The sequence below is a fragment of the Chiloscyllium plagiosum genome, unplaced genomic scaffold, assembly GCF_037043375.1.
Source record: "Chiloscyllium plagiosum isolate Xiang-an unplaced genomic scaffold, Cpla_swu_hap1 HiC_scaffold_10, whole genome shotgun sequence".
NCBI lineage: Eukaryota > Metazoa > Chordata > Chondrichthyes > Orectolobiformes > Hemiscylliidae > Chiloscyllium > Chiloscyllium plagiosum.
Genome location: NW_028270148.1, coordinates 11,494,027 through 11,519,247, shown reverse-complemented (window position 1 = coordinate 11,519,247; position 25,221 = coordinate 11,494,027). Strand labels below are relative to the sequence as shown.

Genomic DNA, 25,221 nt, shown 5'->3' with positions numbered 1-25,221 from the left:
TTGAGACAACCTTTTATTGAGCATGGCTTCAAGAATCCTCTGCGAAATTGGAGTCATTAGGAATGAGGGGAAGAAGTCTCTGCTGGTTGGAGTCACACCTGGCACATTGGAAGATGGTTGTTGGGAGTCAGTCATCTCAGCTCCAGTCCATCCCTGTAGGAGTTCCTCAGTGTAGTATCCTAGACCCAATCGCCTTCAGCTGCCTCATCAATGACTTCCCTCCATCGTAAGGTCAGAAGTGGGATGTTCAGTGATGATTACACATTGTAGGTCTACCCACAGCACATGTACTGCAGAGCAACAAAAAGGCAGCTTGCCATCACCAACTCCAGGGCAGTTAGGGAGGGCTATAAATTCTGTCCCTGCTCGTGACACCCACATCCCATGAATGAATAGAGAAAACTCCCTGTTCTTGGTTATTTTGCTCTGTAATCTGAAAGAATAGGTTCCCATCACTAAGTCCACCCCACCCTCCAGAAAGGAAGATTTCAGTTCCTCACCTGTTTCTGACTCCTTTTCAAGTGGGCATCTGAGTGGTCATCAAGGACTACTATTTGATAGGTGACCTGTAATACTGAGATTGATAAACTCCTGACATTCCATCAGAATGTGTTAGGCCCAGAATAAGACATACTGTTGGGCCCAACCTATTCACCTCAACAGAGAGACCGGAAACAGAGAGAATGCTTCCTCTTGTGGGGGACAGTATAACTACAGACCCATCGGTATAAAGCAGACAACCAAGAAATTCTATCAGGAATTCAGAACAAATGTGCTTACCCAAAGAGTGATAAGAATGCAGAACCCACTATCACAGGGAGTGGTTGGAATGAAGGATATCATTACATTTAGGATAAAGCTAGATACATAAATAAGGGGGAGGCAATAAAGGGTTAAGCTGGTAGAGATGGACGAGGAAAAATGGGAGGAAGCTTGAGAAGACCTTAGAGTGATTGGACTGAATCATCAAAGTGATATTTCATTTACTCAGAAAGAAAGAAAAAAATTGCATTTAGATAGCACCTTTCACATAATTATGGTGCTGTAATGGTTTACAGCTGATGGTATATAATAGAAGAGTAGTTAATGTGGCACACATATAAGCCAGCTCCCATAAAGAACAATGCCTTAACGCCAGGATAATGTTCTCACTGTTTAGGGTATTTTACTCTTTATAGATAGAGACTGTAAATTAGCCATGTTGATGAAGGATCATTATAAGCCAGAATGCAGAGGATAACTGCCCTACTCTTCAGATTTGTAACTATATGATCCTGTATCTCTGCCTGAGAGAGTAGACAGGGTATCAGTCGAGCGTCTCATCTGAAAGATGGCACCTCTAACAGTGAAGCACTGCCTGAGTATTGCAACAGAATGTGAGCCTAGTTTGTTCTCAAGAGTTTTGATCTCCAGCCTGGACATTCGGATTCAGAATTGGGAGTGTTGTTCACTGACTCATGCCTGCTTCTCACAAGAACCATTGTTCTGCCTGTTCTAAGTCGTGGTGCCAACTTATAGATTGTTTATACTCAGTCTTGTTTACTTACACATGGGTCTGTGGCACATTGACACTTGCCAAAGTTTGTTCAGATCAACTTGAGATTAATGTTTGATTCATCAGAGCCAATTCTAACGTAGTGCTAATGCATGTTTGGTGCTTTCTTGTGCCACTCATTAATGAAATTTCAATCCCTGGAGAGCTATCCAAGTATAATCTATAACCAGAGAACAATACCCACTATTAAGTACTGCCAATAACATTTGCTCCTCAGGCAATGACCATCTCCAACAAGAGAGAATCTTACCATGAATTTACCCTGACAATCAAAAATATTACTATCACTGAATCCTCCACTATCACCAATCTAGGGGTTATCCATTGATCAGAAACTCAACTGGACTGGCCATGTAAATACTTTGTCCACAAGAGCAGGTCAGAGGCTAGGAATCCTGCAAAGAATAACTCACCTCCTGACTCCTCAAAGCCTGTCCATCATCTACAAGGCACAAGTCGGGAGTTTGATGGAAGACTCCCCACTTGCCTGGATGGAGACAGCTCCAGTGACACTTGAGAAGCTCAACACCATCCAGGACAAAGCAGTCCACTTGGTCAGTACTGGATCAGTACCTTCAACATTCCTTGCCCCAACTATTGACCAACACAGTAGCAGCAATGTGTACCATCTCCACGATGCACTACAGCAACTCATGGATCCTTTGACATGACCACTACCATCTAGAACAACAAGGGTACAGATGCACAGGAACACCACCCTGCAAGCCAATTGGAAGCACTTGATCATTGTGTCATGTCGCACAGTCAAAAACTCTGGAGCTCCCTCCTGAAGTACACATGGACTACAGCGGTTCAAGAAGGAAGTTCATTTCTGCCTTCTCAAGATGATATTGAGTGATCCTTTCCTCTTCTGAGTGAGAGTTGCACTCCAGGTTTTACAAGTGACTGACAAGCTGAATCATCTGTCCCTAAGTACAATTACTTCCATTCTGTAGATTGGCTGTGAGCCAGGATCTTGGAGAATTATTTTACTCAATCTGTGACCCTTTGGCAGTTTCACTGATGTGGCTCATCAAGACTTAAAGTTTCTTCTGACACATAATCAAATCGGTTTGGAGGTAGGCGTCACTGAGTTAAGAAACTCAAAAAAGGTAAAACACTTGGATATATAAAGTAGCTTTTCTGACATAGATAAGCACATTAAGAGCCAATGTGTGCTTTTTTTTGACATGGGCTCCCTTTTGCAATGTAGGAAATCAGGCAATTTGCCCACAGAAAGATCCCACAAACAATGATGAAATAATTGGCCAGATCATGATCTAATGGCCTCAGACAGGGTATGAAAAGCACAAAAGAATTTCTCATATTAATGACCCATGATATAATCTCACTGTTTGAGCTGGACAGGTACAGAAAGGTCTGCATGTGGATATAAAGATCAAAAAATGAATGAATTTGAAGTGTTCAATACAGAGCAGTTAGTGAACATGCACACACATATAAACATACACCACATTGACACATACGCGCGTGCGCACACACACATACACACAAACATGCATATAAATACGGAGATATAAGCACTCATAAGTACACACAAACAAAAACATGAACATAACCACATGTGCACACACAGAAACATGTGCACTCATGAAAAAATAGAAGCACAAATACACACACTCCCACACACAAGCATGCACGTAAACACATAGGTACACAGACATGCCTGCAAACAGAAACATACACAAACATGCATGTGTCCACACACACACACACAGACTCACCCACACCTACACACAGACAGCCCCACATGTGACCATGCACACACTCAGCCCTACACACAGTTCCACATATACACACGCACATACACACAGCCCCATACATGTACCACACACACACACACTCAGCCCTACACACAGTTCCACATATACACACGCACATACACACAGCCCCATACATGTACCACACACACACACACTCAGCCCTACACACAGTCCCACTCACACACAGCCCCGCACATGACCACACACTCAGCCCTACACACAGTCCCAAACACACATACACACACATACAACCCCACACATGACCACACACACACACACACACACACACTCAGCCCTACGCACAGTCCCACACACACACACTCACACACACACAGCCCCACACATGACCACACACAAAGATACAGACCACTAACCCCCCATGCATGCACACACACACAATAATGTTCACATTTCTTCTGCCTTCTATTTATAGCATATTCTTGTCACTGTGTTTAAACTTACACATAAACAGGTTGTCGGGAGTTCTCTCTAATGTCATTATGTGTCTGTAAAGATTTCTTAACTAACATGAATTCCTCTCACTTTCACAGCTACTGCCTCACCTACCCAGATGACCATCAAACCCACCTACTGTTCAACTCCAGGTTCTGGCTGTCAAGGTAGGGCCAAGAGCAGTGTTGTCAGACTGTGACAAATTAGCCATCACGGTCTGTACTGCTTTTCTTAATATCATCTTTTATTTTAATAGGACAGATTTTCAACTGGGTCCCACTGCTCTTTAGGTTAGCTAAGAGTATCCAAGGATACCTGGGTCTCACTGACGAATGAAAGTGTCGGTGAAAGCCCCAATTATGGATGTTCTCCAGCAGCTATTACTCAAAGCAATGTCAAACCTCGATCGGGAAACTCAGGGTAAACCGTGCACTCAATCGAGAATCGTTTAACCTGTTTCCAGTAGGAGTGCCTAAACACTGAGAAGAGGAGGAGCTGAGCAGAGATTTGGTGTTTGAAGTGGCAGTTCCACGATTCTAGCTATTTCCTGGTTCTGGGACAGTTTGGATGTTTGAGGGCAGGATTCCCAGGAGGAAGGGAGGGGGAATAACAGAGAAAGAGAGAAAGGATCGTAAGCTCTTGGAAAAGTCTTTCAATCTACATGCTGTCAAAACTAAACTCTGGAAACAATTTTAACTCAGTTCTTTCAATTTGCATGATGTTCGCATTTCTTCCACCTTCTATTTGTAGCGTATTCTTGTTGTTGCGTTTAAACTTACACATAAGCAGGGTGTCAGAAGATTCCAGAAATTCCAAACCTTTCTCTAGAGAAAACAAGTATAAACAGCCTTTCATTTAACATGATCGGCTCTTAACGAGGAATACCAATGACCGGAAAATCTTGGTAGAACAACCCAGACTAGCTTTTCAAAGGGAAATTCATCAAACAAAAAAAAAATTCCACCGAATGTTACTTCAAAGAAGGAGGCCATCTTGCTTCTTGTCAACTCTGTGAGAGACAGCTATCTTGAATTTCCACAGTATCTGAGAAAGAAAAATGTTCTTTTTGAGCTTAACACTAAAATTCTATGATTTCTGTTCACAATTTGATCAAATATAGTTAGGAAATAGACTGATAAGGTTAGTGTAGCCTACCTAAACATGAGCTTTTATAAACCTTAACCCTAAGAGTTCTGATGAAGAGTCACTTGACCCAAACATTGACTCTGATTTCTCTCCAAAGGTGTTGCCAGACGTACTGAACTTTTCCAGCAATTTCTGTTTTTACTTTTGATTTACAACATCTGCAGTTCTTTCAGTTTTTGCTTTTATCAAAAGTTTGGTTAAGAATATTTGTTTATTTGAATAAACTTGTTTGGACATCTTCAGACGCACCTTGAGGGACAAATGGCCTTGAACTCAGAATTTACTGGCCTAGAAGTAGGGACAGTACCACTGCCTCACAACAACGCTATTGAGCTTTGTGAGGTGAGAGGTTAGTCAGATCTCAAACATGCCCAACAAAATTCATCTGATTGTTAAAATAAGTTTCATATTGCAAAGAAAAAATAACAATTCGGCACAGGAACAGGCCGTTCATCCCTCCAAACCTGTGCCAACACATTTTGCCCTACCATACGGAAACTTCCTTCACTTACAGGATCCTCATCCCTCTATTCCCTTCCTGTTCGTGTATCCGTCCAGGTGCTTCTTAAATGCTGCTATTGAGTCAGTTTCCATCACCACCTCTGGCAGAATGCTCCAGGCACTCACCATCCTTTGTGGAAAATTTGCTTCGTACATCTGTTTTAAACATTCTCCCACCCCACATCCTTAACCTGTGTCCCTGAATAATTGACCCCTCCAGTCTGGGAAGAAGCCTCATACTTTCCACTCTATACATGCCATTCGTCCCTCATTGAAACACCAGGGAAGACCCACCCAGTTTCCTCAAACTCCCCTCATAAGACAATCCCACCATTCTGAGGATTAATTTGGGGAACATCTGTTGGACTCTCTGTCTGACAAGCATATCCCTCCTTAGTTAAGGTGAACAATGCTCCAATCTCACCAGAAGATATAGGAGCAGAATTAGCCCATTCGGCCCATTGAGTCTCCTCCATCACTTAATCACGGTTGATATGTTTCTCAGCTCATTCAATTGCCTTCTCCTCATAACCTTTGATCCCCTTACCAAACAGCAATGAGTTCCACAGATTCACCACTATCTGGCTGAAGAAATTGCTCCTCATCTTTGTTTGAAAGGCCATCCCTTCACTCTGACGCTGTGCTCTCTCGTCCTAGTCTCTCCTACTTCACGTCCACTCTATCCCGGTCTTGTAGTATTCTGTAAGTTTCAATCAGACCTCCCCTCATCTTTCTATACTCCATTGAGTACAGACCCAAACTCCTCAAACACTCCTAATATGGTAAGCCCTTCATCCCCAGGATCATTATTGTAAACCTGTGGACTCCCTCCAAAGCCAATACATTCTACCTTAGATACGGGGCACCAAAACTGCTCACAATATTCCAAATGCGGCCTTATACAGCCTCAGCAGTACATTGGTGGTCTTGTATTCACCAAGGCTTTATACAGTAAGCACACACACTTTCTATAGAAACCGCTCAGTAAAATGCACACATTTTATTGAGGTTTGTGATAAAATTGTTACTAGCGCAACATTGGTCGATGTCTGAACAGGGAGGGGAGGGGGGTTGCATGGTCAATTGGGAGGTAAAAACAACCAGCTCAGAATTACAACAAGTTAATTGTTGCCCAGATTTTAGTGACTCTCCTACAAACATTGCTTGCTTTCTGTCTCTGTCTTGGCAGCGGTCCCAGTGAGTAGCCCACGGCCTGAGGTAGTTAAAAGCCTTGTCTCTTTGTGTTGTCGCTGTCTGTGTATTTTCCCCTGTGGTCCGATTGACATGAGGCCATTGTATGCACGGGCATTGTTCGGCAGCCTGGCTGCTGCCCTGTCTTGTTGAGCGAATGACTAATGGTTCAAATCAAACAATGTATCAGAGGAGGTCAATCAGCCACTAAACCATCGTGATTACGAGGTTTAGCTGACATCTTATCACCAAATAGGTGTGACAGGAAAGCTGGAACATTAGAACTCAGAGCAGGAGTAGTCCATTCAGCCCTTCTACCCTGCTCTGACATCATGGCTGATCTCATCTTCGCCACAACTCCATTTTCCTACCCACTCCCCATAACCCTTCTACCCATTACTCATGAAGAATCTTAAATTTAATCCCAGCATCCACCACATTCTAGGGGAGTGAATTCCACAGATTCACTACCCTTTGAGAGAAGTAATTTCCCCTTATCTCTTTTAAATCTGCTACCCCTTATCCGAAAGCTATGACTTCTCATTCTAAATTGCCCCACATGCAATCTCCATCTACTGTGTCAATTCCCTTTGGCATGTTATATACTTCAATTAAACCTCCCACTCATTCTCCTAAACTCCAGAGAGTATTGGTCTAAACTGCTCAATCTCTCTTCCTAAACCAAGCCTTTCATCTCTGGAATTAATCTCATGAATCTTCTTTGAACTGCCTCCAATGCAATTATATCCTTCCTCAAGGAACAGGACCAAAGCTGTGCAATACTCCAAGTGCGGTCTCATCAATGCCTTGTCATTAGACCAACCAGGCTACTGGAGGAGTTGTTTCAGAAAGAAGCATTTGTCCAAACAAGATAGTTGGATATCACTCCTTACCTTTGCAAATTCCTCTTGGAATTCTGAGCAGTTGCCACTATTGACATAAATTTTTAAGCCTTTTAAACTGGCAGGTACACAGGAAAGTAAAATGTATCACTGAAAGCAGAAATGAATCTCTTTATGACCTTAAATATGTTCAATAGATCTCTTGCTGCTGATTGTCGTCAACTCTTTGAGAGTCATCTTTTCATTCCCCTCTCGGATCGACTTAAATCTTAACTGGGGTTCCAGAGGCGAGGTAAAAATCCTTGCCCACTGGCAGAAACTCTGCTTTGTAACAAAACCCGTACAACAACAACACCCATATCTTATATTTTACACATGGTGGAACAAAGCATCCCCAAGGTCTACTGTGGGAACATTACCAAACAAAATTTGATACCAAGTCATGTTTTCTGACCACTGGCCAGGAGCTTGGTCCCAGAGGTGGGTTCGAAGAACTGTCCTAAAAGAGAACAGTGAAGTAGAGAATTGGAGAAGCTTAGAATTCCAGAGTTTAGGACCTCTGTAGGTGAATGTTGGAACTGTTGAAAAATTGGTGATAATGCAGAGGCAAGCCTTAGCACATGATAAACATCTCAGAGGGTTTTGGGGCTGGGGAAATAGTTGAGGAGGGGAAGTTGTATGGGGCTAAGGAGTAATTGGAAAGTTTGTATTGGACATGCAACACCTTACTGCTAGGAGGTATGAATGTGTTATCGTTCATTCAGGGAGTCCAAGTTGCTGAGGTAATGTTTACTTTTTAACGAACACTTTGTGACCCAGGGTGATGGTCGAAGCTTCAAGTTTCTCCCCAGCACATGGTTGACCAGGGATCTCTCTCACCTGCTATTGGCGTGTGTTGGAAGGATTTACAGGTGGATAACCAGCTTGCTTGGCTGTGTTATGTATGAATTTCCTGGCCCACCTGGAGTATGTTAGGGTCCCCGAGGGCCTGGCTCAGAGGCAATTACGCTCACCACTGTCCTGTAAGCTGTCCTTATTATCTAATACTTCTGTTTAGAAACAGAAATAAATGAAGAAAGGGATCTCACTCACACTGGCAAGTTTTTATTCTTGCATTTCTGGTAAGGCTGGCATTTGTTAGCCACCCCCTAGTTTGCCATTGAAAAGGGAGAGGTGGGTTTGAATGGTTTGATCCAATGGAATGGCCGTTGTAGAGGACCTCAGTGTAAGACTGGCTTTATACTGGGGTTAACCGAGGTTAGGATGGTCAGTTTCCTGTTGTGGAGCCAGTAAGATTGGGAAAAAGTTCGGCTGGGTGGAAGAGGCGATAGCTGGATTTGGGTTGGGGTCCAAATGTGCCACTGTTTAACTCAGGGTTCCATAGGTCAATGAGTTCTGATGGTGAATGTTATTGCACTGAACCCAGTTTCCTGAGGGCTAAAGTTCAAACCCTGATGATTAGATTAGATTACATTACAGTGTGGAAACAGGCCCGTTGGCCCAACAAGTCCACACCGACCCGCCGAAGCGCAACCCACCCATACCCCTACATTTTACCCCTTACCTAATAGTGCGGGCAATTTAGCATGGCCAATTCACCTGACCTGCACATCTTTGGACTCTGGGAGGAAACTGGAGCACCCGGAGGAAACCCACGCAGACACGGGGAGAACGTGCAAACTCCACACAGTCAGTCGCCTGAGGCGGGAATTGAACCCGGGTCTCTGGCGCTGTGAGGCAGCAGTGCTAACCACTGTGCCACCGTGCCGCCCAAAGGTCATCTGATCCAGTATGCCATGAGCTTGTCCCAAAATCAAACTGACTTGCTTTAACACCCTTCAAGAAGCACTTTGCTGATATGTAAAACTGTGGAGTTATACATATCTGTGACTGCTGCACTGAGGTGTCAGCTTAGATTACGTATTCAAGAGCAGCACAACCATCCAAACTCAGGGGGGGGGACATTGCTCCCACTGGAACAAGGCCAACCTGAATGGCTCACAATGGCCAAATCCATAATCTGTATGAAATAGCAACGTTTATGGGGCAAAGGGAGGTTTTGTACTTTTTGATGATGATTGATTATGAGTTCTGTTCAGTCGTGGTGTGCAATGACAAACTCCTTCATTTCGCCTGAACTAACCTGCAGCCACCTGCATGTTTCTTCCTTATCTTGTTACCAGTGACCACACCATCCCATTTCAGCACTAGTATCACTAACACGCATGGTACTAACAGCCCTGAGCCCTCCACTGCTGGTAAGCAAACCTTGTTTTACTCATTTTGTTATTATTTTGAGATATCTCAAGTTATCAATTACTCTGTGCACAGTTGTTATGGGGAAAGCTGTGGTAAGGATGTTGTGGTGTAATGATACCCTCCTACCACTGGTGGTGATGCAGTTCATCTACCAAGAGAAGGGTTCAATGACAGTGTGTCATGTTTATATATACAGCTCCCTTTATAAATGAGCACATAGTTATTTATGATAGAAAATTCCAAAAGAAAACATATGCAGTCGTCAAATGAAAATTATTTGACACTTACGAAACTAGAATAGCATTTTGCACAAAAAATATATTAAATCCAATTGGGCTGTTATATAGTGGAATCCATTATGAATCAATGCATTACAAATTTATTTAAAGTGTGGAGGTTTCATGAGCCCCTCCCAGAAAAGGTCAATCTTTATTTCAATCTTCATTTTTCTAGTTCAAAATTGTTTCATTTTTCAGGTCCCAATACCTGCTTTATAATGGACTTCCACTGCATAAATTCTTAAATAATTATTTGTGATATATGATACACCATAGTTTGGCATATTATGGCATGTTACAACAAGGTAACATATAAGCTTTACAATATGCAATTATAGTACGCAGTAATACAGAAATACTCTTGTACTGTCTCAATGGAGTGAATGGCCTCTATCCAAGCCATTATGACTCTCTAACTGTATATTGCAATGTGTGATGTGGAGCCATTGGGAGAATCCCAGATGGACAGGCAGCTCTACAAATCCGTCTTTTAAAAAAACCCAGAGGAGTTTCCTGATAGAATAGTTTCTGTATACAGTTGAGTTTAAAGAGGATTGCAAAGGGGAAAATCTTCCTTATTGGGAGAGAGGGTGATTTAAATTTCCTGAACTGGATAACGGGTCGTGATTTTTTTGCTCTAAAACAACTGTGAGAGGCCGAATGGCCTCTGTCTGTGCTGTGAGTTTTTGTGAGTGTATAATTCGAATGGGCTTTTGTGGAACCAAAGAGCAGATCAAACTATGGAAATTTGTAGCTCCCTAATATGCTCTGAATGAATGATTGCTTAAGTCAATTGAACCACAGGCACAGGAGTAGAAGTAGGCTATTCAGCCCATTGAGTCAAGTCCGTCGTTCAATGGCTGATCTGATAATCATCAACTCCACTTTCCTACCTTATCCTCCTAATCCCTGATGCCCTTTTGAAATCTGTCAACCTCAGCCTTGAGTATCCTCAGTGACCCCAACTCAACAGCCATCTGCGGGGGAGAATGAGAGGAAAACATTCCTCATCTCGGCCTTCAATGGGTGACTCCTTGCTTGCTTGAGTATCCTCTGGTAGAGCGAGGGAAACCATCTTTCTACAAGCCATTGGGAGAATCCCAGATGGACAGGCGGCTCTACAAATCCGTTTTAAAAAAAAACCCAGGGGGAGTTTCCTTTGCGAAATCGAGAATCTGAAGTTTCCTCCTCTGGGTTTAAGTGAACGAGGCAATGCCTCCCTCTGCGGGGGGAGACAGCAAACACCTCTCACAGACAATGTCACAGAACTGCTACACCTGAGAACTCTGAGGTCACAGCCTTTGGAGGCTGCTTAACATGTTAAGAGGTCTCCCTTAGCATCTCAAGACTCTTTAAATGAAGAAATTGGAGCCAATCATTTCCATTTTTCTTTTGATGTTGCCCATCAGGCTGTTGAATGTACATCCGCACATCACTTGGTTGAGTCACTGCCCCAGGGACTGTGTCATTCCTTCCTGCCATCTTATCTCCACAATGCCTGGGTAGTGCACAGGACCATGGGTCAAAGGTCAGAGGTTAAAAATGGACAATTTCACAGAGTCACCATCAGAGAGCACCAGTTGATAACCATGTTGCTGACAGTGAAAGTGTTTATTGCTATTGAATAAATACTAGATTCACCAGGGAACAGTAATCACAGCCAAGATGCTATCCAGTAACATTTCACTGCTTCATGGTTCAAGGGGTTTGAGGATTAGTGGGAAGGGGACAGAGTTTCGTTTTTGGAAGCCGTGTGTTCAATATTTTACATTTGCTTGCATCACAAAGGCACAAACCCTCCACTCTCGGAAATCACATCGCCAGGAACGACAGAACCTGCGGCACCCAGTAAGTCCCTGGAATTTTTGCACTTTAATACAGTAATTGTAAATAGCTACATGTGGAGAATAGGCTGGCTGTGCAACTGCCTCAGGTGTCAGTGTCTCGTCCAGTCATGTGTAAGAGCTTGCATCGATATAGCGTCGTCTTCCCACCACAGTGACGTGCTCTACAGTCCGTTAATGTAGCCACTGCTGCAATAGTTGGAACGCAGCCAACAATTTGCAAGTCTCCATAAACATACAAATCTTCTCAAAACTCGCTATAAACATTGGGTTGATGACTAGGTAATCTTTATGGTGGTGTGATTTAAATGTCAAACAATGGCTTGGACGCAAAGGCTAACTCCGTCACTGCTATTTGAGCTAACACCAAGAGATTTTATACATTAATCTGAGTCCCTGCCTGGCCAATAATATTAATGTCTCATCTGAACATTGCCATCTTCCACAGTGCTGAATTGAAGTATTAACCTAGATTTTATATTTAAGAGCTTGAGGTTACAATTGGATCTAGAGTAATGAAGTGGCTGTTTTTGACAGGGGACCAAAGGGCCTTTTTCTGTGCTGCAGACTTCACTGAATCTGAGGTGGGAATCAAACCCATGGCCTTCTAGCTTAGAGACAAATAAGCAACCATCAGAGCCAGAAATCAGACCTGGTATCGAGTACAAGAGTTGGCAAGTCACGTGTTATAGTTGTACAAGACTTTGATTCGGCCACATTTGGAATACTGCGTACAGTTCTGGTCGCCACATTACCAAAAGGATGTGGATGCTTTGGGGAGAGTGCAGAGGAGATTCACTAGGAAGTTGCCTGGTGTAGAGGGTGCTAGCTATGAGGAGAGATTGAGTAGATTAGGATTATTTTTATTAGAAAAACAGAGGTTGAAAAAGGAACCTGATTGAGGGCTACAAAATCATGAGAGGGATAAACAAGGTGGATGGCAAGAAGCTTTTTTCCCCAGAGTGGGGGACTCAATTACCAGGGGTCACATGTTCAAGGTGAAAGGGGAAAGATTTAAGGGAGATATGTGTGGAACATTCTTTATGCTGAGGGTGGTAGGTGGCTGGAACACCTTGCCAGCGGCGGTGGTAGAGACAAGCACGATAGCGTCATTTAAGATGTATCTAGACAGATACATGAATGGGCAGGGAGCAGAAGGATACAGACCTTTAGAAAGGAGGCAACAGGTTTAAATACCGGATCTGGATCAGCGCAGGAGGGCTGAAGGGCCTGTTCTTGTGCTGTAACTTCCTTTGTTCTTTGAAATGGAAGGTACATGACTGAGACCATACCTTGAGGCCAATTATTAAGTATTTTGCTTGAAGACAGGGAGATTGGGAAGCTGAGATTCTTAAAGGGTTGAGTTGGCTCCAAAGACAGAGATAACAACAATGAAAGGCTGACTCACGGGTCTGGATGTCTCTTGGTAACAGGCTTCGTGACGATGGAATTGATGGACTGCTTACTCATTGGGAAGGGCTGGGATACTTATTGCTACCTTCAAGGTAGCCAAAGTCTCATAATGAGAAGTGCTGTCCCGGTCAGACAAACTATGAGAAACGCAGTCCCAGTCAAACAATGAGAAGCGCCGTCCCAGTCAGACAAACAATGAGTAGTGCAGTCCCAGTCAGAAAACAATGAGAAGCGCAGTCCCAGTCAGACAAACAATGAGTAGCGCAGTCCCAGTCAAACAATGAGTAGCGCAGTCCCAGTCGGACGAAGAATGAGAAGCGCAGTCCCAGTCAAACAATGAGAAACGCAGTCCCAGTCAGACAAACAATGAGTAGCGCAGTCCCAGTCAGACAAACAATGAGTAACGCAGTCCCAGTCAAACAATGAGTAGCGCAGTCCCAGTCGGACGAAGAATGAGAAGCGCCATCCCAGTCAAACAATGAGTAGCGCAGTCCCAGTCAGACAAACAATGAGAAGCGCCGTCCCAGTCAAACAATGAGAGACGCCGTCCCAGTCAGACAAACAATGAGTAGCGCAGTCCCAGTCAGACAAACAATGAGAAGCGCAGTCCCAGTCAGACAAACAATGAGTAGTGCAGTCCCAGTCAAACAATGAGTAGCGCAGTCCCAGTCGGACGAAGAATGAGAAGCACAGTCCCAGTCAAACAATGAGTAGCGCATTCCCAGTCAGACAAACAATGAGAAGTGCCGTCCCAGTCAGACAAACAATGAGAAGCGCCGTCCCAGTCAGACAAACAATGAGTAGCGCAGTCCCAGTCAGACAAACAATGAGTAACGCAGTCCCAGTCAAACAATGAGTAGCGCAGTCCCAGTCGGACGAAGAATGAGAAGCGCCGTCCCAGTCAAACAATGAGTAGCGCATTCCCAGTCAGACAAACAATGAGAAGCGCCGTCCCAGTCAAACAATGAGAAGCGCCGTCCCAGTCAAACAATGAGAAGTGCCGTCCCAGTCAGACAAACAATGAGAAGCGCCGTCCCAGTCAGACAAACAATGAGAAGCGCCGTCCCAGTCAAACAATGAGAAGCGCCGTCCCAGTCAAACAATGAGAAGCGCCGTCCCAGTCAGACAAACAATGAGTAGCGCAGTCCCAGTCAGACAAACAATGAGAAGCGCCGTCCCAGTCAAACAATGAGAAGCGCCGTCCCAGTCAAACAATGAGAAGTGCCGTCCCAGTCAGACAAACAATGAGTAGTGCAGTCCCAGTCAGACAAACAATGAGAAGCGCCGTCCCAGTCAGACAAACAATGAGAAGTGCAGTCCCAGTCAGACAAACAATGAGAAACGCAGTCCCAGTCAGACAAACAATGAGTAGCGCAGTCCCAGTCAGACAAACAATGAGTAGTGCAGTCCCAGTCAAACAATGAGTAGCGCTGTCCCAGTCAGACAAATAATGAGAAGCGCCGTCCCAGTCAAACAATGAGTAGCGCAGTCCCAGTCAGACAAACAATGAGAAGTGCCGTCCCAGTCAGACAAACAATGAGAAGCACAGTCCCAGTCAGACAATGAGTAGCGCAGTCCCAATCAGACGAAGAATGAGAAGCGCAGTCCCAGTCAAACAATGAGTAGCACAGTCCCAGTCAGACAAACAATCAGAAATGCAGTCCCAGTCAGACAAACAATGAGAAGCGCCGTTCTAGTCAGACAAACAATGAGAAGCGCCGTCCCAGTCAGACAATGAGAAGCGCCGTCCCAGTCAGACAAATAATGAGTAGAGCAGTCCCAGTCAGACAAACAATGAGAAGCGCAGTCCCAGTCAAATAATGAGTAGCGCAGTCCCAGTCAGAAAAACAATGAGAAGCGCCGTTCTAGTCAGACAAACAATGAGAAGCGCAGTCCCAGTCAGACAAACATTGAGTAGCGCAGTCCCAGTCAGACAATGAGAAGCGCCGTTCCAGTCAGACAAACAATGAGAAGCGCAGTCCCAGTCAGACAATGAGAAGCGCCGTCCCAGTCAGACAAATAATGAGTAGTGCAGTCCCAGTCAGACAAACAATGAGAAGCGCAGTCCCAGTCAGACAAGCAATGAGTAGCGCAGTCCCAATCAGACAAACAATGAGAAATGCCATCCCAGTCAGACAAACAATGAGAAGCGCAGTCCCAGTCAGATAAACAATGAGAGACACCATCCCAGTCAAACAATGAGAACCGCAGTCCCAGTCAGACAAACAATGAGAAACGCCATCCCAGTCAGACAAACAATGAGAAACACAGTCCCAGTCAGACAAACAATGAGTAGCGCAGTCCCAGTCAGACAAACAATGAGAAGCACAGTCCCAGTCAGACAAACAATGAGAAACGCCGTCCAAGTCAGTCAAACAATGAGAAGCGCCGTCCCAGTCAAACAATGAGAAGCGCCGTCCCAGTCAGACAAACAATGAGTAGCGCAGTCCCAGTCAGACAAACAATGAGAAGCGCAGTCCCAGTCAGACAAACAATGAGAAGCGCAGTCCCAGTCAGACAAACAATGAGAAGTGCAGTCCCAATCAGACAAACAATGAGTAGCGCAGTCCCAGTCAGATAAACAATGAGTAGCGCAGACCCAGTCAGACAAACAATGAGAAGCGCCGTCACAGTCAGACAAACAATGAGTAGCGCCGTCCCAGTCAGACAAACAATGAGAAGCGCCGTCCCAGTCAGACAAACAATGAGTAGTGCAGTCCCAGTCAAACAATGAGTAGCGCTGTCCCAGTCAGACAAATAATGAGAAGCGCCGTCCCAGTCAAACAATGAGGAGCGCAGTCCCAGTCAGACAAACAATGAGAAGTGCCGTCCCAGTCAAACAATGAGGAGCGCAGTCCCAGTCAGACAAACAATGAGAAGTGCCATCCCAGTCAGACAAACAATGAGAAGCACAGTCCCAATCAGACAATGAGTAGCGCAGTCCCAATCAGACGAAGAATGAGAAGCGCAGTCCCAGTCAAACAATGAGTAGCGCAGTCCCAGTCAGACAAACAATCAGAAATGCAGTCCCAGTCAGCCAAACAATGAGAAGCGCCGTCCCAGTCAGACAATGAGAAGCGCCGTCCCAGTCAGACAAATAATGAGTAGCGCAGTCCCAGTCAGACAAACAATGAGAAGCGCAGTCCCAGTCAAATAATGAGTAGCGCAGTCCCAGTCAGACAAACAATGAGAAGCGCCGTTCCAGTCAGACAAACAATGAGAAGCGCAGTCCCAGTCAGACAAACATTGAGTAGCGCAGTCCCAGTCAGACAATGAGAAGCGCCGTTCCAGTCAGACAAACAATGAGAAGCGCCGTCCCAGTCAGACAAACAATGAGAAGCGCCGTCCCAGTCAGACAAATAATGAGTAGCGCAGTCCCAGTCAGTCAAACAATGAGAAGCGCCGTCCCAGTCAGACAAACAATGAGAAGCGCAGTCCCAGTCAGATAAACAATGAGAAGCGCCGTCCCAGTCAAACAATGAGAAGCGCCGTCCCAGTCAGACAAACAATGAGAAGTGCAGTCCCAGTCAGACAAACAATGAGAAGCGCAGTCCCAGTCAGACAAACAATGAGAAGTGCAGTCCCAATCAGACAAACAATGTGTAGCGCCGTCCCGGTCAGACAAACAATGAGTTGCGCCGTCCCAGTCAGACAAACAATGAGAAGCGCCGTCCCAGTCAGACAAACAATGAGAAGCGCCGTCCCAGTCAGACAATGAGAAGCGCTGTCCCAGTCAGACAAATAATGAGAAGCGCCATCCCAGTCAAACAATGAGAAGTGCCGTCCCAGTCAGACAAACAATGAGTAGTGCAGTCCCAGTCAGACAAACAATGAGTAGCGCAGTCCCAGTCAGACAAACAATGAGAAACGCCTTCCCAGTCAGACAAACAATGAGAAACGCAGTCCCAGTCAGACAAACAATGAGTAGCGCCGTCCCAGTCAGACAAACAATGAGTAGTGCAGTCCCAGTCAGACAAACAATGAGTAGCGCCGTCCCAGTCAAACAATGAGTAGCGCAGTCCCAGTCAGACAAACAATGAGAAGCGCCGTCCCAGTCAAACAATGAGTAGCGCAGTCCCAGTCAGACAAACAATGAGAAGTGCCGTCCCAGTCAGACAAACAACGAGAAGCGCCGTTCTAGTCAGAAAAACAATGAGAAGCGCCGTCCCAGTCAGACAATGAGAAGCGCCGTCCCAGTCAGACAAATAATGAGTAGCGCAGTCCCAGTCAGACAAACAATGAGAAGCGCAGTCCCAGTCAAATAATGAGTAGCGCAGTCCCAGTCAGACAAACAATGAGAAGCGCCGTTTCAGTCAGACAAACAATGAGAAGCGCAGTCCCAGTCAGACAAACATTGAGTAGCGCAGTCCCAGTCAGACAATGAGAAGCGCCGTTCCAGTCAGACAAACAATGAGAAGCGCAGTCCCAGTCAGACAATGAGAAGCGCCGTCCCAGTCAGACAAACAATGAGAAGTGCCGTCCCAGTCAGACAAACAACGAGAAGCGCCGTTCTAGTCAGAAAAACAATGAGAAGCGCCGTCCCAGTCAGACAATGAGAAGCGCCGTCCCAGTCAGACAAATAATGAGTAGCGCAGTCCCAGTCAGACAAACAATGAGAAGCGCAGTCCCAGTCAAATAATGAGTAGCGCAGTCCCAGTCAGACAAACAATGAGAAGCGCCGTTTCAGTCAGACAAACAATGAGAAGCGCAGTCCCAGTCAGACAAACATTGAGTAGCGCAGTCCCAGTCAGACAATGAGAAGCGCCGTTCCAGTCAGACAAACAATGAGAAGCGCAGTCCCAGTCAGACAATGAGAAGCGCCGTCCCAGTCAGACAAATAATGAGTAGTGCAGTCCCAGTCAGACAAACAATGAGTAGTGCAGTCCCAGTCAGACAAACAATGAGAAGCGCAGTCCCAGTCAGACAAACAATGAGAAGCGCAGTCCCAGTCAGATAAACAATGAGAGACACCATCCCAGTCAAACAATGAGAAGCGCAGTCCCAGTCAGACAAACAATGAGAAATGCCATCCCAGTCAGACAAACAATGAGAAACACAGTCCCAGTCAGACAAACAATGAGTAGCGCAGTCCCAGTCAGTCAAACAATGAGAAGCGCCGTCCCAGTCAGACAAACAATGAGAAGCGCAGTCCCAGTCAGACAAACAATGAGAAGCGCCGTCCCAGTCAAACAATGAGAAGCACAGTCCCAGTCAGACAAACAATGAGTTGCGCAGTCCCAGTCAGACAAACAATGAGAAGCGCAGTCCCAGTCAGACAAACAATGAGAAGTGCAGTCCCAATCAGACAAACAATGAGTAGCGCAGTCCCAGTCAGATAAACAATGAGTAGCGCAGACCCAGTCAGACAAACAATGAGAAGCGCCGTCCCAGTCAGACAAACAATGAGTAGCGCCGTCCCAGTCAGACAAACAATGAGAAGCGCCGTCCCAGTCAGACAAACAATGAGTAGTGCAGTCCCAGTCAAACAATGAGTAGCGCTGTCCCAGTCAGACAAATAATGAGAAGCGCCGTCCCAGTCAAACAATGAGTAGCGCAGTCCCAGTCAGACAAACAATGAGAAGTGCCGTCCCAGTCAGACAAACAATGAGAAGCACAGTCCCAGTCAGACAATGAGTAGCGCAGTCCCAATCAGACGAAGAATGAGAAGCGCAGTCCCAGTCAAACAATGAGTAGCACAGTCCCAGTCAGACAAACAATGAGTAGCGCAGTCCCAGTCAGACAAACAATCAGAAATGCAGTCCCAGTCAGACAAACAATGAGAAGTGCCGTTCTAGTCAGACAAACAATGAGAAGCGCCGTCCCAGTCAGACAATGAGAAGCGCCGTCCCAGTCAGACAAATAATGAGTAGCGCAGTCCCAGTCAGGCAAACAATGAGAAACGCAGTCCCAGTCAAATAATGAGTAGCGCAGTCCCAGTCAGACAAACAATGAGAAGCGCCGTTCCAGTCAGACAAACAATGAGAAGCGCAGTCCCAGTCAGACAAACATTGAGTAGCGCCGTCCCAGTCAGACAAACAATGAGTAGCGCTGTCCCAGTCAGACAAATAATGAGAAGCGCCGTCCCAGTCAAACAATGAGTAGCGCAGTCCCAGTCAGACAAACAATGAGAAGTGCCGTCCCAGTCAGACAAACAATAAGAAGCACAGTCCCAGTCAGACAATGAGTAGCGCAGTCCCAATCAGACGAAGAATGAGAAGCGCAGTCCCAGTCAAACAATGAGTAGAACAGTCCCAGTCAGACAAACAATGAGTAGCGCAGTCCCAGTCAGACAAACAATCAGAAATGCAGTCCCAGTCAGACAAACAATGAGAAGTGCCGTTCTAGTCAGACAAACAATGAGAAGCGCCGTCCCAGTCAGACAATGAGAAGCGCCGTCCCAGTCAGACAAATAATGAGTAGCGCAGTCCCAGTCAGACAAACAATGAGAAGCGCCGTTCCAGTCAGACAAACAATGAGTAGCACAGTCCCAGTCAGACAAACAATGAGTAGCGCAGTCCCAGTCAGACAAACAATCAGAAATGCAGTCCCAGTCAGACAAACAATGAGAAGTGCCGTACCAGTCAGACAATGAGAAGTGCCGTTCTAGTCAGACAAACAATGAGAAGCGCAGTCCCAATCAGGCAAACAATGAGAAACGCAGTCCCAGTCAGACAAATAATGAGTAGCGCAGTCCCAGTCAGACAAACAATGAGAAGCGCCGTTCCAGTCAGACAAACAATGAGAAGCGCAGTCCCAGTCAGACAAACATTGAGTAGCGCCGTCCCAGTCAGACAAACAATGAGTAGTGCAGTCCCAGTCAAACAATGAGTAGCGCTGTCCCAGTCAGACAAATAATGAGAAGCGCCGTCCCAGTCAAACAATGAGTAGCGCAGTCCCAGTCAGACAAACAATGAGAAGTGCCGTCCCAGTCAGACAAACAATGAGAAGCACAGTCCCAGTCAGACAATGAGTAGCGCAGTCCCAATCAGACGAAGAATGAGAAGCGCAGTCCCAGTCAAACAATGAGTAGCACAGTCCCAGTCAGACAAACAATGAGTAGCGCAGTCCCAGTCAGACAAACAATCAGAAATGCAGTCCCAGTCAGACAAACAATGAGAAGTGCCGTTCTAGTCAGACAAACAATGAGAAGCGCCGTCCCAGTCAGACAATGAGAAGCGCCGTCCCAGTCAGACAAATAATGAGTAGCGCAGTCCCAGTCAGGCAAACAATGAGAAACGCAGTCCCAGTCAAATAATGAGTAGCGCAGTCCCAGTCAGACAAACAATGAGAAGCGCCGTTCCAGTCAGACAAACAATGAGAAGCGCAGTCCCAGTCAGACAAATAATGAGTAGCGCAGTCCCAGTCAGACAAATAATGAGTAGCGCAGTCCCAGTCAGTCAAACAATGAGAAGCGCCGTCCCAGTCAGACAAACAATGAGAAGCGCAGTCCCAGTCAGACAAACAATGAGAAGCGCCGTCCCAGTCAAACAATGAGAAGCGCCGTCCCAGTCAGACAAACAATGAGAAGCGCAGTCCCAGTCAGACAAACAATGAGAAGCACAGTCCCAGTCAGACAAACAATGATAAGTGCAGTCCCAATCAGACAAACAATGTGTAGCGCAGTCCCAGTCAGACAAACAATGAGTAGCGCCATCCCAGTCAGACAAACAATGAGAAGCGCCGTCCCAGTCAGACAAACAATGAGAAGCGCCGTCCCAGTCAGACAATGAGAAGCGCTGTCCCAGTCAGACAAATAATGAGAAGCGCCGTCCCAGTCAAACAATGAGAAGCGCCGTCCCAGTCAGACAAACAATGAGTAGTGCAGTCCCAGTCAGACAAACAATGAGTAGCGCAGTCCCAGTCAGACAAACAATGAGAAACGCCTTCCCAGTCAGACAAACAATGAGAAACGCAGTCCCAGTCAGACAAACAATGAGTAGCGCCGTCCCAGTCAGACAAACAATGAGTAGTGCAGTCCCAGTCAGACAAACAATGAGTAGCGCAGTCCCAGTCAGAGAAACAATGAGAAACGCCTTCCCAGTCAGACAAACAATGAGAAACGCCTTCCCAGTCAGACAAACAATGAGAAGCGCCGTCCCAGTCAAACAATGAGTAGCGCAGTCCCAGTCAGATAAACAATGAGTAGCGCAGACCCAGTCAGACAAACAATGAGAAGCGCCGTCCCAGTCAGACAAACAATGAGTAGCGCCGTCCCAGTCAGACAAACAATGAGAAGCGCCGTCCCAGTCAGACAATGAGTAGTGCAGTCCCAGTCAAACAATGAGTAGCGCTGTCCCAGTCAGACAAATAATGAGAAGCGCCGTCCCAGTCAAACAATGAGTAGCGCAGTCCCAGTCAGACAAACAATGAGAAGTGCCGTCCCAGTCAGACAAACAATGAGAAGCACAGTCCCAGTCAGACAATGAGTAGCGCAGTCCCAATCAGACGAAGAATGAGAAGCGCAGTCCCAGTCAAACAATGAGTAGCACAGTCCCAGTCAGACAAACAATGAGTAGCGCAGTCCCAGTCAGACAAACAATCAGAAATGCAGTCCCAGTCAGCCAAACAATGAGAAGTGCCGTTCTAGTCAGACAAACAATGAGAAGCGCCGTCCCAGTCAGACAATGAGAAGCGCCGTCCCAGTCAGACGAATAATGAGTAGCGCAGTCCCAGTCAGACAAACAATGAGAAGCGCAGTCCCAGTCAAATAATGAGTAGCGCAGTCCCAGTCAGACAAACAATGAGAAGCGCCGTTCCAGTCAGACAAACAATGAGAAGCGCAGTCCCAGTCAGACAAACATTGAGTAGCGCAGTCCCAGTCAGACAATGAGAAGCGCCGTTCCAGTCAGACAAACAATGAGAATCGCCGTCCCAGTCAGACAAACAATGAGAAGCGCAGACCCAGTCAGACAAACAATGAGAAGCGTCGTCCCGGTCAGACAAACAATGAGTAGCGCCGTCCCAGTCAGACAAACAATGAGAAGCGCCGTCCCAGTCAGACAAACAATGAGAAGCACCGTCCCAGTCAGACAATGAGAAGCGCTGTCCCAGTCAGACAAACAATGAGAAGCGCCGTCCCAGTCAAACAATGAGAAGCGCCGTCCCAGTCAGACAAACAATGAGTAGTGCAGTCCCAGTCAGACAAACAATGAGTAGCGCAGTCCCAGTCAGAGAAACAATGAGAAACGCCTTCCCAGTCAGACAAACAATGAGAAACGCAGTCCCAGTCAGACAAACAATGAGTAGCGCCGTCCCAGTCAGACAAACAATGAGTAGTGCAGTCCCAGTCAGACAAACAATGAGTAGCGCCGTCCCAGTCAAACAATGAGTAGCGCAGTCCCAGTCAGACAAACAATGAGAAGCGCCGTCCCAGTCAAACAATGAGTAGCGCAGTCCCAGTCAGACAAACAATGAGAAGTGCCGTCCCAGTCAGACAAACAATGAGAAGCGCCGTTCCAGTCAGGCAAACAATGAGAAGCGCAGTCCCAGTCAGACAATGAGAAGCGCTGTCCCAGTCTGACAAATAATGAGTAGCGCCGTCCCAGTCAGACAAACAATGAGAAGCGCAGTCCCAGTCAGACAAACAATGAGTAGCGCAGTCCCAATCAGACAAACAATGAGAAATGCCATCCCAGTCAGACAAACAATGAGAAGCGCAGTCCCAGTCAGATAAACAATGAGAGACACCATCCCAGTCAAACAATGAGAAGCGCAGTCCCAGTCAGACAAACAATGAGAAACGCCATCGCAGTCAGACAAACAATGAGAAACACAGTCCCAATCAGACAAACAATGAGAAACGCCGTCCAAGTCAGTCAAACAATGAGAAGCGCCGTCCCAGTCAGACAATGAGTAGCGCAGTCCCAGTCGGATGAAGAATGAGAAGCGCAGTCCCAGTCAAACAATGAGAAACGCAGTCCCAGTCAGACAAACAATGAGTAGCGCAGTCCCAGTCAGACAAACAATGAGAAGCGCAGTCCCAGTCAGACAAACAATGAGAAGCGCAGTCCCAGTCAGACAAACAATGAGAAGTGCAGTCCCAATCAGACAAACAATGAGAAGCGCCGTCCCAGTCAAACAATGAGTAGCGCAGTCCCAGTCAGACAAACAATGAGTAGCGCAGTCCCAGTCAGACAAACAATGAGAAGCGCAGTCCCAGTCAGACAAACAATGAGAAGTGCAGTCCCAGTCAGACAAACAATGAGAAGCGCAGCCCCAGTCAGACAAATAATGAGAAGCACAGTCCCAGTCAGACAAACAATGAGAAACGCTGTCCCAGTCAGACAAACAATGAGAAGCGCCGTCCCAGTCAGACAAACAATGAGAAGCGCAGTCCCAGTCAGACAAACAATGAGAAGTGCAGTCCCAGTCAGACAAACAATGCGATGCAACCTATACATTCTGTTGCTAAACAATGCGCTTTTACCTGATAGTCATGGTATGGAGGAGCCGGTGTTGGACTGGGGTGGTCAAAGTTAAAAATCACACAACACCAGGTTATAGTCCAACAAGTTTATTTGGAAGCACTAGCTTTCGGAGTGCTGCTCCTTCATCAGGTGGAGTATGATCCTGTTCCACAACCACCTGATGAAGGAGCAGTGCTCCGAAAGCTAGTGCTTCCAAATAAACTTGTTGGACTATAACCTGGTATTGCGTGATTTCTAACTTTTACCTGGTGAAACATCAGCAGGAAACCAGTGTAGACCTGAGGCTTCCATTGCTTTCCTTTCTGCCAAGCTTATCTTACACTCTCTGGGTAAAATTTGGCGTCCCTTTGGGCACTCCATATTAGAATAATAGAAACCCTACATCATGGAAGCAGGCCATTCGGCCCATTGAGTCCACACCAACCTTCTGAAGAGCATCCCATACCCCCGTTCCTGTAACCCTGCATTTCCCACGGCTAACCCTGCAAACCCCTGAATGCTATGGGGCAATTTAGCATGGTTGATCCATCCAACCTGCACATCTTTGGGCTGTGGGAGGAAACCAGAGCACCTGGAGGAAACCCACGCAGACATGGGGAGAATATTCAAACTCCACACAAACAGTCACCTGAGGGTAGAATCGAACCCAGGTCCCTGGTACTGTTAGCCACCGTGCCACCCCAATATTGCATGAGCAAATGCTCCTCAGATCCGTACTCCTACTTTATTTGTTGTGGTAGCTCTTTGGTGACAGATTTCTCTGTACGTCAGGCAACTCAAAGGAAAGACTTGAAGTAAAGTCGATGTTGAGTGTTGTCATTACTCAGACCTGCACTCCTGTGTACTTTCCCAAAACAACACCGGCAATTCTTCAAACAGTAAAGTTAGAGAAGGAACACCTAAAATGTTCTTCAGTATGAGGATATAGGTAGGTGCTATACGAATGAAGCTGGAGGGAGTTGACGAATCAGACAGAAAGGAATACAAACACAGATTTAAAGCAGCAATGTTCTCGGAATAAAAAGGATTTGATGAATCTTTTGTGATGCAGCGACTTAAAATGGTTACACAAAAGAAAGGGCTGAAGAAGGGCTCATGCCCGAAACGTCGATTCTCCTGCTCCTTGGATGCTGCCTGACCTGCTGCATTTTTCCAGCAACACATTTTCAGCTCTGATCTCCAGCATCTGCAGTCCTCACTTTCTCCTATGCAAAAGAAATCCTCATTATCCTGTTCCAAATGGTACTTCCTATTTCATTGCTCCTCATTTTATCAGCCGCAAAAATGGTTTTTTGAAATGTTATTTTTTCAATCAGATTCCGCAAAACGGGTTGTCTGTTGAACATAATTCCATGCTGAAGAAGTACTATCGAGATATAGCAGAGGGGATGTGTTGGAAGGAGAGGCTGGACAGGCTCAGGTTGCTTTATCTGGTGTGGCAGAGGCTGAGGAGTGACCTGATGGAAGTCTATTACATTATGAGAGTTACAGATAGGTTTGACAGCCAGAATCTTTGTTCCCAGAGTTG

General features: G+C 46.0%; 1 protein-coding gene across 11 annotated transcripts in view; it reads left to right on the top strand.

The window, feature by feature from the left end:
* The window catches only part of adgrg6 (adhesion G protein-coupled receptor G6), a 131,316-nt gene that overhangs the window by 39,564 nt on the left and 66,531 nt on the right, over positions 1-25,221 (top strand). For 9 of the 11 annotated variants that reach the window (XM_087991124.1, XM_087991118.1, XM_087991120.1 and 6 more), the window contains 3 exons: positions 3,891-3,959; positions 9,656-9,730; positions 11,798-11,857. In XM_087991124.1, the coding sequence (XP_087847250.1) occupies positions 3,891-3,959; positions 9,656-9,730; positions 11,798-11,857 (204 nt within the window). The remainder of the gene's footprint in view (positions 1-3,890; positions 3,960-9,655; positions 9,731-11,797; positions 11,858-25,221) is intronic. The other 2 variants (XM_087991116.1, XM_087991117.1) reach the window with 2 other exon arrangements.